At 36.8% G+C, this 15,104-nt stretch overlaps 1 protein-coding gene across 4 annotated transcripts in view; it reads left to right on the forward strand.

Annotated features, from left to right (window-relative positions):
* Positions 1 to 15,104, forward strand: part of CNOT6L (CCR4-NOT transcription complex subunit 6 like) — a 121,003-nt gene that overhangs the window by 47,340 nt on the left and 58,559 nt on the right. For all 4 annotated transcript variants that reach the window (XM_043572409.1, XM_043572407.1, XM_043572406.1 and 1 more), the window contains exons 3-4: positions 697 to 883; positions 2,118 to 2,203. In XM_043572409.1, the coding sequence (XP_043428344.1) occupies positions 697 to 883; positions 2,118 to 2,203 (273 nt within the window). The remainder of the gene's footprint in view (positions 1 to 696; positions 884 to 2,117; positions 2,204 to 15,104) is intronic.

Below are 15,104 nucleotides of genomic sequence, written 5' to 3' on the forward strand. Positions count from 1 at the left end.
AGTAAGTGGTAAAAATCAGGATTCAGAGATAGGTTTCCTGAATCTTTTCTAGTCCATGTGCTACAATAGCTGTCAGATGCTGACTGACTGATAAAGCTTAATGTGTGACGATTTTACTTGAGTATGTTGCACTTAATGCAAAATCTTAAACCAGAGTTGTTGATTGTAGCATCGAAAGCTGGGAACAATATCTCTTTTATGGGTAAAATGGTTTTCCTAATGGTCATTCTGATGTTGGTTCTAAATCATCGTAATTACTCTTGGTAATTTAAAGTTTGTAGAAGAATCCAGGCCCAAAATATGGACAAACCTTGCACTATTATTTTTAGTGGAGTATGTAAGAAATACTTTTGTTAGGACTGTGCCTTAAAATAAAATTCAAGACTGTTCTGTCACAAAAGCTTAAGTCAGCCTGATGTTTTCCTTGAGAACTCACCATCACCCTGACTCCAGGGGTCTCCTTATTATGCCACATCTCATTTAATAATGGGGAGTTCATGAGAAATAATGATTAGGCAAAAGTGGCATGAAATTAAAGAACAGGTAGGTTTGGAAGCAGTCAAATGGCATTAATAGAAAACTAACCTCAAAGATGCAGTATCTGTATATTGCAGTCTCTTCTACCACTTTTTAGTCCTTGGAGGTTAGTCTTCATCCTGGGCCTAGAATTTAATGCTTCAATATTTTGCCTTTTAGGTAGAGTGCGGAGCTTAAGTACGTCACTTTGGTCATTGACACACTTGACAGCACTGCACCTAAATGACAATTACCTTAGTCGCATTCCACCTGATATTGCCAAGCTTCATAATCTGGTTTACCTGGATCTGTCATCCAATAAACTCAGAAGTTTACCAGCAGAACTAGGAAACATGGTGTCTCTCAGGTAAGGAAATATTACTGATATGACTCACTATATAGAATTCTAAATTTACCAAATAAGAAAACTATGAGATATTACTCCTCTTACAGTAGGATTTTGGTATGCATTTGAAGATCAAATGATAAAAATTGTCTAAACAGGGCTTGAGGTGGCATCCGTTGAACATTTCCTTTCTTTCAATTTGAAGCTTTCTAAGTAGAAGTGTGCTTGTCTTACCAATTTCTTTTAACAGCCTTGAGGTGGGTTGGGATTAAAATATTAGGTCTCGCTTTAGGCTCAAGCATGTGATAAGATAATCATAAATAATTGAGAAAATACTCTGATCTTGTAAGTAAACTTCTGGGAACATACCTGTTTTATAAGGTGAAGTATACTTAAATGTCACAAGTCCTTAAGGAAACCTTAGAACTTGATAGTAAATGGATTTATTTCTTGTCATTTAGGGTTCTTTAAGAATTTCTTCATAGGAAAAAATTTTGTAGGTCCCTTAAGACCTTGTATAAATGTTTTCAGTGTAGGCAGGTATTGCTTTTCTATGTTTATTTGCTAAGTGGTAATTTTTTTTTCCGGCTAAGTAGTGATATTTAAAATTGCTGTCATGTGTTTAAAATTAAACATTTATATTTTAGAATCTTATTCCTTATTTTCTTAAAATACTTTTTAGTCATCTAATAATATGGCTGTTTATTTTTTCTGTAATCTGGCCAAAATTTCAAAATTATAAGCTTGGATCTTACCTATATTATCCTATTATCTGTATTATGCTTTATTTTCTGTGGTTATGTCCTATGTCAGTGATTGTTCATCATAGTATCTTAATGTGATTACAGTGTAATCAGTTATAAGAATTGATAAAGGTGATTGGTTGTTACATTTTTCTGTGGAGTATACTGGATTCAAGGATACTGGTTGTCTTTGGATACAAAGAATATCTGTCACTTTGATTTGGGTAGGCATTTGAGTGAGAGAGAAAAGGGAATGGAGTTAGCCTGCAAATGATATGTAGTTCTTGCAGCTTTAGTAATCTGTGCTGGAGAATGAATAAATTATAGAAACATTGTTAACAGTTGTGGTAGTTACACATTTTGTACGTTTTTTGGATTGAATGTGTCTTGCAAGTAAATATAACTCATGGTATGTTAGGGAAGGCTAAGAAAGTAATTGTAGATATTAATAACATTTGATATATTAAACTTTTTTCTTTTCTTTTTTCTTTTTTTTTTTTTTTTTTTAACAGGGAATTGCTTTTAAATAACAATCTGTTACGGGTTTTGCCTTATGAACTTGGTCGGCTCTTCCAGCTACAAACTCTAGGTTTGAAAGGTGAGTGATGTTAGAAGATGACAGCGTTAACACTCACTGAGTATTGAAGTGTTGTGAGCCTTTTAAAGACAATTTTGGTTACAATATAGGTAAGGTTTTCGCATAATTTTGAGAATGTAATTATACTTTCTCTTGAAAGTAAAGTGGTTCTTCAGTATCAAATTGAGCTTCAGCATTTCATCATACTGCCATCATTTTAACAAATTTGTAGGGGAAAAATTTTAAATATAGTTTATATTTAATTTTCTGTAAAATTCTTACATTTCTTAGAGGAGGTATTTTAAATTGACACTGTAGTTCCGCCTGCCACCCAACCTATAAAAGAATGACTTAATAGGGTAAACCCCAGGCAGAATATTCCATATCAGGTTTTGATAGAGTAGATAAAATTGCAGTGACATATTGTTTGTTATAAGAGAGAAAACAACAGTAAAGATGACCTATACCTAATGAGAATGATTGTTCTGAATAAAGTATATCAATCCAAGATAGATGTTCCTTTGATAATCTCATCTCAGGCAGTTTGGGATGAAAGTCATTCTCAATTCATATTAATACTGAAATTTGTTATAATAATCTCTTATGGCATAGCATAGGAGGAAGGGTTTATTTTGATGTTAGAGGACTAAATACAGATGTACTATATTGGTTAAATATTTTACTCTGTGCTCATGAGGAATGGACATTGATCAAAGCCTTATAAAGCAAACACTTCCTTATTTTATTTTCCTTCTTCAAAGACAATTTGAATCTCTGAGAACATGTTCTGTTTGCATTTGCTTATGTCATATAATGGAGTATTAAGAAAGAAGCTTAAATATGAATTGAAAGAATCCTGATATTATTGGTTGACATGACAGAAATAGTATTAGATTTCCTTGTATAGTTAATCTTTTGTAAATTAGATAATTATATGAATGGTATGTCTTGTGTTTTTACTCTCTCTGTAGGACTTTTTTTTTGATATTTTTTATCCTATATGAAGAACCAGGGGATACTTATATCTAAAATATTTTCTTGAAGATTAACCCCAAGGCATTTCATATTTAACTGTTGGGACATTTCACCTTAATCTCTGTATGCTGAATCTTATTCTTATATGTTAGACTTGAAACAGCCATCCAGCTAGAATTGGAATGAGTGCAGGTCTGTTCTTCTCTATTAAAAAATATTATGAGGGCACTTGGGTGGCTAGTTGGTTAAGCATCCAACTCTTGATTTCGGCTCAGGACATGATCTCATGGTTTAAGATTAACAGCATGGAGCCTGCTTGGGATCCTGTCTCTCCCTCTCTTTTTGTTCCTCTCCCATTTGTGCTTGTGTGCTCTCTTGGTCTCTCTCTCTCTCAAAATAAATAAACATTTAAAAAAAATTACAGAATGTCATTTTTTATAATCTTATTAGACTCATGAAGTATGAAATTCACACTTTTGTACTGACCGTAGTGATTTTTTTGTCTCTAAGAATAACCATTGCTTCTTTTAACATCAATTAGAACAGCCATTTTTGGGGCACCTGGTGGCTCAGTCGGTTAAGTGTCTGACTTTGGCCCAGGTCATTGATCTCATGGTTCATGGGTTCGAGCCCTGCATCAGGTTCTGTGTTGATAGCTCAGAGCCTGGAGCCTGCTTCGGATTCTTCCTTCTTTCCTTCCCTTCCCTTCCCTTCCCGTCCCGTCCCGTCCCGTCCCGTCCCGTCCCGTCCCGTTCTTTTTTCTGCGCCCCCCCCCCGTCATGCTCTCTCTCTCAAAAATAAACAAACATTAAAAAAACTAAAACAAAAAAAACCCCTCAAAACAGCCATTCTCTTCCTGCTAATATTGATGGAGAGCACATCAGTGACAAATGAATAATTTACTGTTGAACTCAGTGGATTTACCCTTTGTACAATGTGATGTTCCTGAAAATCCAAATATTCCCTATCTTACTGTTTCATACCCCACTCCATATTATCTCATGTAGAGACCTATTCCCATAAAATTTATACTAAGCATCAACTGAATGAATCATTCTGAATGTCTGTTATCTCCTTTGTCCTTCATCCATTTTACTAGTTAAAATCTTAGTCTTCCAAACTACTGTTTTTGGCTGGCCTTTGATCCTAGTGTCCTTTTGTTTACTGATTCGCATTTGTTAAAGTCTCTTCTTAGACCTCTAGTCCTTCAAATTGGGTACCAGCTCTGCCTCGTGAACTATCACTTAGCTTTGTTCATTCCTATGAATAAGTTTCTTTTTATTAAACTTCAGTTTGTTCTAAGGTAAATACCTATCTGCATTCCTTTTCTCTTTGAAAATCTATTATTCTGGTAGAGTACCACTTTCTCTTCAGGTGATCCAATACAGAAAAGCCAAGGAGGTTTATTATGCTAAGGAAAATAGAAATAAGTCAGTCAAAGAAAGACAGATACCACTTGATTTCACTCATATCTGGGATTTGACAAACTTAACAGATGATCATAGGAGAAGAGAAGGAAAAATAAGAAAAACAGAGGGAGGCAAACCATAAGAGGCTCTTAAATGCAGAGAACAAGGGCACCTGGGTGACTCAGTCGGTTGAGCATCTGATTTTGGCTCAGGTCATGATCTCCTGGTTTGTGTGTTTGAGCCCCATGTCCAGCTCTGTGCTGACAGCTCAGGGCCTGGAACCTGCTTCAGATTCTGTGTCTCCTTGTCTGTCTGCCCCTCCTCCACTCACACTCTGTCTCTCTCAAAAGTAAAGAAACATAAAAAAAAAAAAAAAAAATTAAATGCAGAGAACCAAGTGAGGGTTGACGGGGGTGGGGTAAACAGGTGATGAGCATTAAGGAGGGGACTTGTCCGGATGAGCACTGAGTGTTATATTAAGTGATGAATCACTAAATCCTACTCCTGAAGTCAAGACTACATTGTATGTTAACTAACTTGAGAATAAAAAAAAGAAAAGAAACCCAGAGCCATTTCTGCTATCTTTCCAAAGTTTGAGATGGTAGAAACAGGATTGGTTTAGAAACAGGAATAAAATGTCCCTAATGAATGGTAGCTTTACATTCTAAGGAAGGTAAGACTTGAAATTTCCTTATCTGTTTTAGTACTCATAAAATGGCACTGTGTTTCCAGAAAAGGGAAGGGAGTGGAATGGAGCATTTATTTCACTTAGGGTAATACCCTCTAGGCCCATCCATGTTTTCACAAATGGCAAGATTTCATTCTTTTTATGGCTGAATACTGTTTCTGTATGTATATGCCACATCTTCTTTATCCATTTACCTGTCAGTTCTCAACAGAGGTTATTTCCAGATCTTGGCTGTTGTAAGTAATGCTGCAGTAAACATGGGGTTGCACATATCTTTAAGGTCAGTTGATTTTTTTTTAGTAGGCAAACAACATTGCGTTAGTTTAAGGTGTACAACATATTAATTCAACTCTATATATTAAGTTGTGCTCACCTCAGTGTAGCTAGCATCTGTTACCTTGTAACACTATTACAATACCATTGACTATATTCCCTGTGATGTACTTTTCATTCTCCTGACTTACCCGTTCTATGACTAGGAGCCTTTCCTCTTCACTCATTTTGTCCATTGGCAGTTATCTGGCAGCCATCACTTTGGTCTCTGTATTTATAGGTCTGATTCTGCTTTTTGTTTATTCATTTGTTTTCTTTTTTATTCTGTATATAAGTGAAATCATGTGGTATTTGTATTTCTAACTTACCTAGGATAATACTTTCTATGCCTGTCATGTCACAAATGGCAAGATCTCTTATTTTTAATGGTTTAGTAATATTCTGTTTTATATATATATATATATATATATATATATATATATATATATATATATACATACACACACACACACATACACACACACACACACACACACACACACACCCTGTCTTCTTTATCCATTCATCTATGGATGGATATTTGGGTTGCTTCCATATCTTGGCTATTTTAAATAATGTTGCAGTAAACATAGGATTGTGTATATCTTTTTGAATTAGTGTTTTCATTTTCTGGTAAATGTGCAGAGGTGGAATTATTGGATTGTACTAGATTTCTGTGTAACTTTTTGAGGAACCTCTATACTATTTTCCTGTTTAAAATTTTTAAAAATTTAAATCCAAGTTAGTTAACATATATGTAATAATGATTTCAGGAATAGGATTTAGTGATTCATTACTTACATATAACACCCAGTGCTCATCGCAGCATGTCCTCCCTAATGCCCCTTGTCCATTCGTCCACCCAACACCCCATCAGTAACCCTCAGGTTGTTCTCTGTATTTTAGAGGGTTTGTTTCCCTCTCTGTTTTTATATTATTTTTTGCTTCCCTTCCCTTATGTTCATCTGTTTTGTGTCTTAAATTCCACATGAGTGAAATCACATATTTGTTTTTCTCTAACTTACTTCACTTAGCATAATACACTCTAGTTCCATCCATGTTGTTGTAAATGGCAACATTTCATTCTTTTTCATTGCCAAGTAATATTCCAGTGTGTGTATACATACATGTAAACACACACACACACACCACACCACACCACACCACACATCTTTATCCATTCATCAGTCGATAGACATTTGGGCTCTTTCCATAATTTGGCTATTATTGATAGTTCTGCTATAAACATTGGGGTGCATTTGCCCCTCCAAATCAGCACTCTTGTATCCTTGGATAAGTACCTAGTCATGCAATTGCTGGGTGTAGGATAGTTCTATTTTTAATTTTTTGAGGAACCTCTATATTGTTTTCCAGAGTAGCGGCACCAGTTTGCATTCCCACCAGCAGTGCAAAAGCTTTCCTCTTTCTGCATCCTCACCAACATCTGTTGCTGCCTGAATTGTTCATTTTAGGCATTATGACAGGTGTGAAGCAGTATCTCATTTTGGTTTTGATCATTTCCCTGATGATGAGTGATGTTGAGCACCTTTTCATGTGTGTCTTAGCCGTCTGGATATCTTCTTTGGAAATGTGTCTATGTCTTTTGTCCATTTCTTCACTGGATTATTTGTTTCTTGGGTGGTGAGTTTATGTTCTTTATAGATTTTGGATACTAACCCTTTATCCGATACGTGATTTGCAAATAATCTTCTTTCATTCGGTTGGTTGCCTTTTAGTTTTGCTGATGGTTTCCTTTGCTGTTTAGAAGCTTTTTTTTTTTTTTAATCATCTTGATGAGGTCCCAATAGTTCATTTTTGCTTTTGTTTCCCTTGCCTCCAGAGACATGTCAAGAAGTTGCTGTGGCCAAGGTCAAAGAGATTGTTGCCTGTCTTCTCTACGGTTTTGATGACTTCCTGTGTTTCATTTAAGTCTTACCTATTTTGAGTTTATTTTGTGTATGGTGTAAGAAAGTAGTCCATACATGTCTTCTGCTTGTTGTTGTCCCATTTTCCCAGCACCATTTGCTGAAGAGATGGTTTTTTTTCCATTGAATATTCTTTCCTGCTTTGTTAAAGATTAGTTGGACATACATTTGTGGGTGTATTTCTTTGTTCTCTATTCTGTTCCATTGACCTACATATCTGTTTTTGTGCCTGTACCATACTGTCTCAATGATTACAGCTTTGTAATAATATAGCTTGTAGTCTGGAATTGTGATACCTCCAGCTTCGGTTTTCTTTTTTAGGATTGCTTTGGCTATTCAGGGTCTTTTCTGGTTCCATACAAACTTTAGGATTGTTTGTTCTAGCTCTATGTAGAATGTTGGTGTTATTTTGATAGGGATTGCTCTGTACTGTGTTCCATAGTGGATGCACTAATTTACATTCCCACCAACAGTGTAAAAGGCTTCTCTTTTCTCCACATCCTTGCCAAAACTGGTTATTTCTTGTCTTTAGATACCAGCCATGCTGACTGGTGTGATGTGATAGCTCATTGTGGTTTTGATATGCATTTCTTTGATGACTATTGATGTTGAGCATCTTTTCATGTGTCTGTTGGCCTTCTGTATGTCTTTGGGAAAATGTCTTTTCACGTCCCCTGCCCATTTTTAATCAGTTTTTTTTTTGGGGGGGTGTGACTTGCAGAGTACTTTGTATATTTTGTATATGAAGCCTTCATAGATACAGCATTTACACATCTTCTCCTATTCATTAGATTGCTTTTTTGTTTCGTTGATGGTTTCCTTCACTGTGCAAAAGCTTTTTAGTTTGATATAGTCCAGTTACTTAATTTTGCTTTTGTTTACGTTGCCTGAGGAGAGAGAGATTCAGAAAGATATTAAAACCAGTGCCCAGGACTTGACTGCCTTTGTTTTTCCTTTAGGCATGCTATGGCTTCTGGTCTTACATTGAGGTTATTAAACCATTTTGAGTTTATTTTTGTGTGTGGTGTGAGAAAGTGGACCAGTTTTATTCTTTTGCATGTACCTGTCCAGTACTTCTAATACCATTTTGGAACTGATTTTTTTTTTAATGTTTATTTATTTTTGAGAGAGAGAGCCCGAGCAGGGGAGGAGCAGAGACAGAAGGAGACAGAATCCGAAGCAGGCTCCAGGCTCTGAACTGTCAGCAGAGAGTCCATGTGGGGTTCGAACTCACAAACCGCCAGATCATGACCTGAGTTGAAGTCGGATGCTTTAGCGACTGAGCCACCCAGGCGTCCCGGAACTGATGTTTTAATGTAGTATGAGGGGGTCTCATTTAGAGACTGATGTAATCCTGTTTTTGTTCTATGTATATAACCAACCATCTCACTATCATTTAGTGAATAGTTTTCCCTTTTCTCACTGATCATCAAGAAAGTCATCTATCAGCTATGGTAGGGTCTGTTTTTGGATCTCCGTTTTGTATGTCCAGAAGTCAGTTTGTCTAACCTTGCACTAATTACTACATTGTCATAATCATTTTTGTGGCTTTATATTAAGACTTTATATATGGTTTGGGAATTCCCTTATGTTTTCCTTTCACAGTGTGGTGGTAGTCTGGCTGTCTTCAATCCCTCATACATAAGAAATAATTTATTATAGTTCACCAAAAATGTTGTTAGAACTTTGGGGCTGCATTGAATATGTAGGTCAATTCAGGAAGAATTGACTTTATTTTTATTATAATTATTTTTTATCATTATATTTTAAAATATAATTTATTGTCAAATTGGCTTCCATACAATAATACCCAGTGCTCATCCCAACAAGTGCCCTTCCTCAATGCCCATCACCCACTTTCCCCTCTCCCCCACCCCCCATCAACCCTCAGTTTGTGCTCTGCATTTTTAAGAGTCTCTTATGGTTTGTCTCCCTCCCTCTCTGTTTGTAACTATTTTTTTCCCCTTTCCTTCCCCTATGGTCTTTTTTTTAAGTTTCTCAAGATCCACATATGAGTGAAAACTTGATATCTTTCTCTGACTGATTTCACTTAGATTAATATCCTCTAGTCCCATCCACGTTGCTACAAATGGCAGGATTTCATTCTTTCTCATTGTCAAGTAGTATTCCATCGTATATATATAAAGCACATGTTCTTTATCCATTCATCAGTTGGACATTTAAGCTCTTTTTCCATAATTTGGCTGTTGTTGAAAGTGCTGCTATAAACATTGGGATACATGTGCCCCTATTAATCAGCACTCTTATATCCCTTGGATAAATTCCTAGTAGTGTTATTGCTGGATCATAAGGTAGTTCTATTTTTAATTTTTTGAGAATCCTCCACACTGTTTTCCAGAGCAGCTGAACCAGTTTGCATTCCCACCAATAGTGCAAGAGGGTTTCCCATTTCTCCACATCATCGCCAGCATCTGTAGTTTCCTGAGTTGTTCATTTTAGCCACTCTGACCAGTGTGAGGTGGTATCTCAGTGTGGCTTTGATTTATATTTCCCTGATGATGAGTGACATTGAGCATCTTTTTTTTTTTTAATTTTTTTTTTTACATTTTTTATTTATTTTTGGGACAGAGAGAGACAGAGCATGAACGGGGGAGGGGCAGAGAGAGAGGGAGACACAGAACCGGAAACAGGCTCCAGGTTCCGAGCCATCAGCCCAGAGCCTGACGCGGGGCTGGAACTCACGGACAGCGAGATCGTGACCTGGCTGAAGTCGGACGCTTAACCGACTGCGCCACCCAGGCGCCCCTAGCATCTTTTTATGTGTCTGTTGGCCATCTGGATGTCTTCTTTGGAAAAGTGTCTATTCATGTCTTCTGCCCATTTTTCACTGGATTTATTTATTTTTCGGGTGTGGAGTTTGGTGAGTTCTTTATAGATTTTGGATACCAGCCCTTTATCTGATATGTCCTTTGCAAGTATCTTTTCCCATTCTGTACGTTGCCTTTTAGTTTTGTTGATTGTTTCCTTTGTAGTGCAGAAGCTTTTTATCTTGATGAGGTCCCAGTAGTTCATTTTTGCTTTTAATTCCCTTGCCTTTGGAGATGTGTTAAGTAAGAAATTGCTGTGGTTGAGGTCAAAGAGGTTGTTGCCTGCTTTCTCCTCTAGGGTTTTGATGGTTTCCTGTCTTACATTCAGGTTTTTCATCCATTTTGAGTACAGTGTAAGAAAGAAAGCAGTCCAGTTTCATTCTTCTGCATGTTGCTATCCATTTCTTCCACCACTATTTCCTTAAGAGACTGTCTCTTTTCCATTGGATACTCTTTCCTGCTTTGTCAAAGATTAGTTGGCCATGCATTTGTGGGTCCAATTCTGGATTCTCTATTCTATTCCATTGGTCTATGTGTCTGTTTTTGTGCCAGTACCACACTGTTTTGATGATTACAGCTTTGTAGTAGAGGCTAAAGTCTGGGATTGTGATGCCTCCTGCATTGGTTTTCTTCTTCAGTATTACTTTGGCTGTTCGGGGTCTTTTGTGGTCCCATACACGTTTTAGGATTGTTTGTTCTAGCTTTGAGAAGAATGCTGGTGCAGTTTTTTTATTTTAATGTTTATTTATTTTTGAGAGAGAGAGAGAGAGACAGAGCATGAGTAGGGGAGGAGCGGAGCGAGAGGGAGACACAGAATCCAAAGCAGAGTCCAGGCTCTGAGCTGTCAGCGCAGAGCCTGATGTGGGGCTTGAACCCACGAACTGGGAGATCATGACCTGAGCCGAGGTCAGACACTTAACCGACTGAGCCACCCAGGCACCCCTGCCGGTGCAATTTTGATTGGGATTGCATTGAATGTGTAGATTGCTTTGGTTAGTATTGACATTTTGACAATATTTATTCTTCCAATCCATGAGCATGGAATGTTTTTCCATCTTTGTGTCTTCTTCAATTTCCTTCGTAAGTTTTCTAAGGTTTTCAACATACAGGTCTTTTAAAGCTTTGGTTAGGTTTATTCCTAGGTATTTTATTGTTCTTGGTGCAGTTGTAAATGGGATCAGTTTCTTGATTTCTGTAAGAATTGACATCTTAATATATTGAGTCTTCCTATCTATGAATTTTGGCATCTTGTCCATTTATTTAGATCTTAGTTAATGTCTTCAAATAAAATTTTATAATTTTCTGCACAGCTTTTGTATAGAAATACAAGTACAAGAAATACTTGTATAGAAATACAAGTAAGAAAAACTGATTTATAGTAAAGTTTTTGCCTAATTCTCATCCTTCTTAAAATTTGCCTGCAGATTCCTTTGGGTTTTGTATGCAGGTAATCTTTTAATGTGCTGATGGTGGTTTTGCTTCAAAATCTTCTGTGCTTATTTCTGGGCATTTTACTATAATGTTGAGTAGAAGTGTTAATACTGGGTGGGTATGTTTCTATTCCAAATTTTAAAATAAATGCTTCTAATATTTTTCCATTAATGATATTTGCTTTATAATTTTTAGTTTTTTAGTTTTTTTTTTTAGAAGTTTTCCTTTTTAAAAAAAATTTTTTTTTTAACTTCTATTTATTATTGAGAGACAGAGAAGACAGCATGAGTGTGAGCGAGGGGCAGAGAGAGGGAGACACAGAATGCAAAGCAGGCTCCAGGCTCCAAGCTGTCAGCACAGAGTCCAACGCGGGGCTCGAAATCACAGATCACGAGATCACAACCTGAGCCAAAGTCGGACGCTTAACCAGCTGAGCCACCCAGGCGCCCCAAGTTTTCCTTTTTTTAACAAAAAGGTTTATTATTCATTTTTGAGAGGGAGAGAGACAAGCTGGGGAGGGGCAGAGAGAGAGAGAGGGAGACACAGAATCTGAAGCAGGCTCCAGGCTCTGAGCTGTCAGTACAGAGCTCGAAGTGGGTCTTGAACCTACAACCTGTAAGATAGTGACCTGAGCCAAAATCAGACACTAAACTGACTGAACCAACCAGGTGCTCTGAAGCTTTCTTCTGTTTCTATTTATGCAAGTGCTGAATTTTATTAAATATTTTTTTCATCGATTATGAAATGATTATTTTTCTCATTTCATAGGTTGAGTTAATAAATTATATCTGTACAGTTTTTACTTTTTATTCCTTTTAAATGTTTTGTTATGTAATCTCTACACCCTCTTTTGGGCTCAAACTTACTACGGTGTGATCAAGAGTCACATGCTTTTCTGACTGAGCCAGCCAGGTGCCCCCATCATTTCCAATTTAACTACCCTTGTCTTACTGTGATAAATCCACCCTGGTGCTTTCATATGCTGGATTTATTTTGATAATATATGTCAAGGACTGTGAAAGCTTGGAGATTTTTACTCTTATAAGCTAATAAGTTAGCCAATTATTGTTTCATGGATAGTGGCAGAAGACAGTGAGACTCCTGGGTCAGAGACAAAGAACATTATGACTTCAAACAATAAGATGGGCCCAACCAGCCACGTGCTGTGTACACAGTGAGTTTGCATTGCACCTGCGTAGTTCGTCTATCACTCCAGCACTTTGGAAGGAAGAAGCAAATACTGTAGCAGGCAGCAAAAAGCTAGTCCTGATTCCCCAAAGGGCAAAGAGTTACATGGAAATATTACTATGGTTGCCTTAACCTATCTAGTTTCCAGTATAGCTAGCTATAGAAACTGCTCAGTATCAGACTGATAGGCCTCAGCATCTGTCATACTCACCAAGAATGAAGAGGGAAGTACAGGGTCCCTGGTGGACTGCCTCTCTCCAAAAAATTTCTGTTAGGAATTTTAAACATATGCTCATGAGCAAAATAGACCTGAATAAGATTCTTCCTCTGTCCTCTTTGAAAAGTTTGTATAAGATTCAACTAACATGTTCCTTGAGATAATTCTATAAATTATTCTATAGAGAATAATTGTATAAAGCTGTCACTGCTAGGTGTTTCTTTATGAAACAAATTACCACCCCAAAAATTTGTAATTAGAAGGATCATTGAAGATTTCTAATTGTTAATGAGTCAGTTTTGTTGGACCATATGTGTAGTATTGGAATTTGTTTGCTTTTTAATTTTTCAAATTTATTTGTATGAAAGTGGTCATAATATATATTTTGTCCACTAGATCAAATTTATTGCTCAGATTTTTTGTCTTTACAAATTTTTGGCTATTTACTCTTTTAGTAATTAAGGTACTTAATGCTAAAATTTCCACTAAAATTGTGGATTTGTTCATTCCCCCATTAGTTCACCCAGCTTTTGCTTTATAGCTTTTTTTTTTTTTTTAAATTTTTTTTTTCAACGTTTATTTATTTTTGGGACAGAGAGAAACAGAGCATGAACGGGGGAGGGGCAGAGAGAGAGGGAGACACAGAATCGGAAACAGGCTCCAGGCTCTGAGCCATCAGCCCAGAGCCTGACGCGGGGCTCGAACTCACGGACCGCGAGATCGTGACCTGGCTGAAGTCGGACGCTTAACCGACTGCGCCACCCAGGCGCTCCTTGCTTTATAGCTTTTGAGATTATTTAATTATGTATACTGTATACTACTATACCTTTTGGTGAACAGAACCTGATATTAGGTAGTGAGCCTCTTCCTCCTTTGTTAGTATTTTCATCTTAGTCTTTTTTTGTCTAATATTATAGCTGGGCAAATTTTCTTTTGGTTAATGTTTGTCTAATATATCTTTTTTCATCTGTTTACTTTTAACCTTTCTGTGTACTTATGCTCAGGTGTATCTCTTGCAAATAGTATATAGCTGAACTTTGTTGTTAATCCATTCTGGCTTTATGTTGTTTTTAATGTGGGTTCAGATCAGTTGCCTCACCTATGTTGTAATTATGAATATTTTTGTGTTATTCTACCTTTTGATATCACACCCCCCCCTCTTTTGCCTTTCTAGAAATATTTTTTCCTTTTGTCTATATACTTTTATTGCTTTGGAGTTAGTATGTTCTTTTTTTTTTTTTAATTTTTTTTCAACGTTTATTTATTTTTGGGACAGAGAGAGACAGAGCATGAACGGGGGAGGGGCAGAGAGAGAGGGAGACACAGAATTGGAAACAGGCTCCAGGCTCCGAGCCATCAGCCCAGAGCCTGACGTGGGGCTCGAACTCACGGACCGCGAGATCGTGACCTGGCTGAAGTCGGGCGCTTAACCGACTGCGCCACCCAGGCGCCCCTAGTATGTTCTATTTTTAGATGTAGCGATTACTCTTGAAATTATTCCTTAAGTATATTTTTGAAAAAATTAAATTTTTAGCAACTTTTTTACTAAGTTACAATTTATAGTAGTGAAATTCACCCCTTTGGTGAATGTTTTGGTGGATGTTGTTTGTTTATAGTTTCATAACCCTCATCACAATTGAGAAATGGAAGTTTTCTGTCACCCCTCACTTCATTTGTGTTGCTGAAGTCAACACCTACTCTCATCTACTTTCTATACTACATGGAAACACACACTGTGTAGCCTTTTGAGTCTGGATTCTTTCCTTTAGCATAATGCATTAGAGATTCATCCATGTTGTTGTCTATAACAGTAATTCATTTCTGTTGCTGAGTAGTATTCCATTGTGTGGATGTACAACAGTTTTTTATTCACAAATTGAAGGACTTTTGGGTTTCCAGTTAGGCGTGATGAGAAATAAAAGCCCTGTGTAAACATTTAAAGACAAATT

The sequence above is a fragment of the Prionailurus bengalensis genome, chromosome B1, assembly GCF_016509475.1.
Source record: "Prionailurus bengalensis isolate Pbe53 chromosome B1, Fcat_Pben_1.1_paternal_pri, whole genome shotgun sequence".
In the NCBI taxonomy this organism is placed as follows: Eukaryota; Metazoa; Chordata; class Mammalia; order Carnivora; family Felidae; genus Prionailurus; species Prionailurus bengalensis.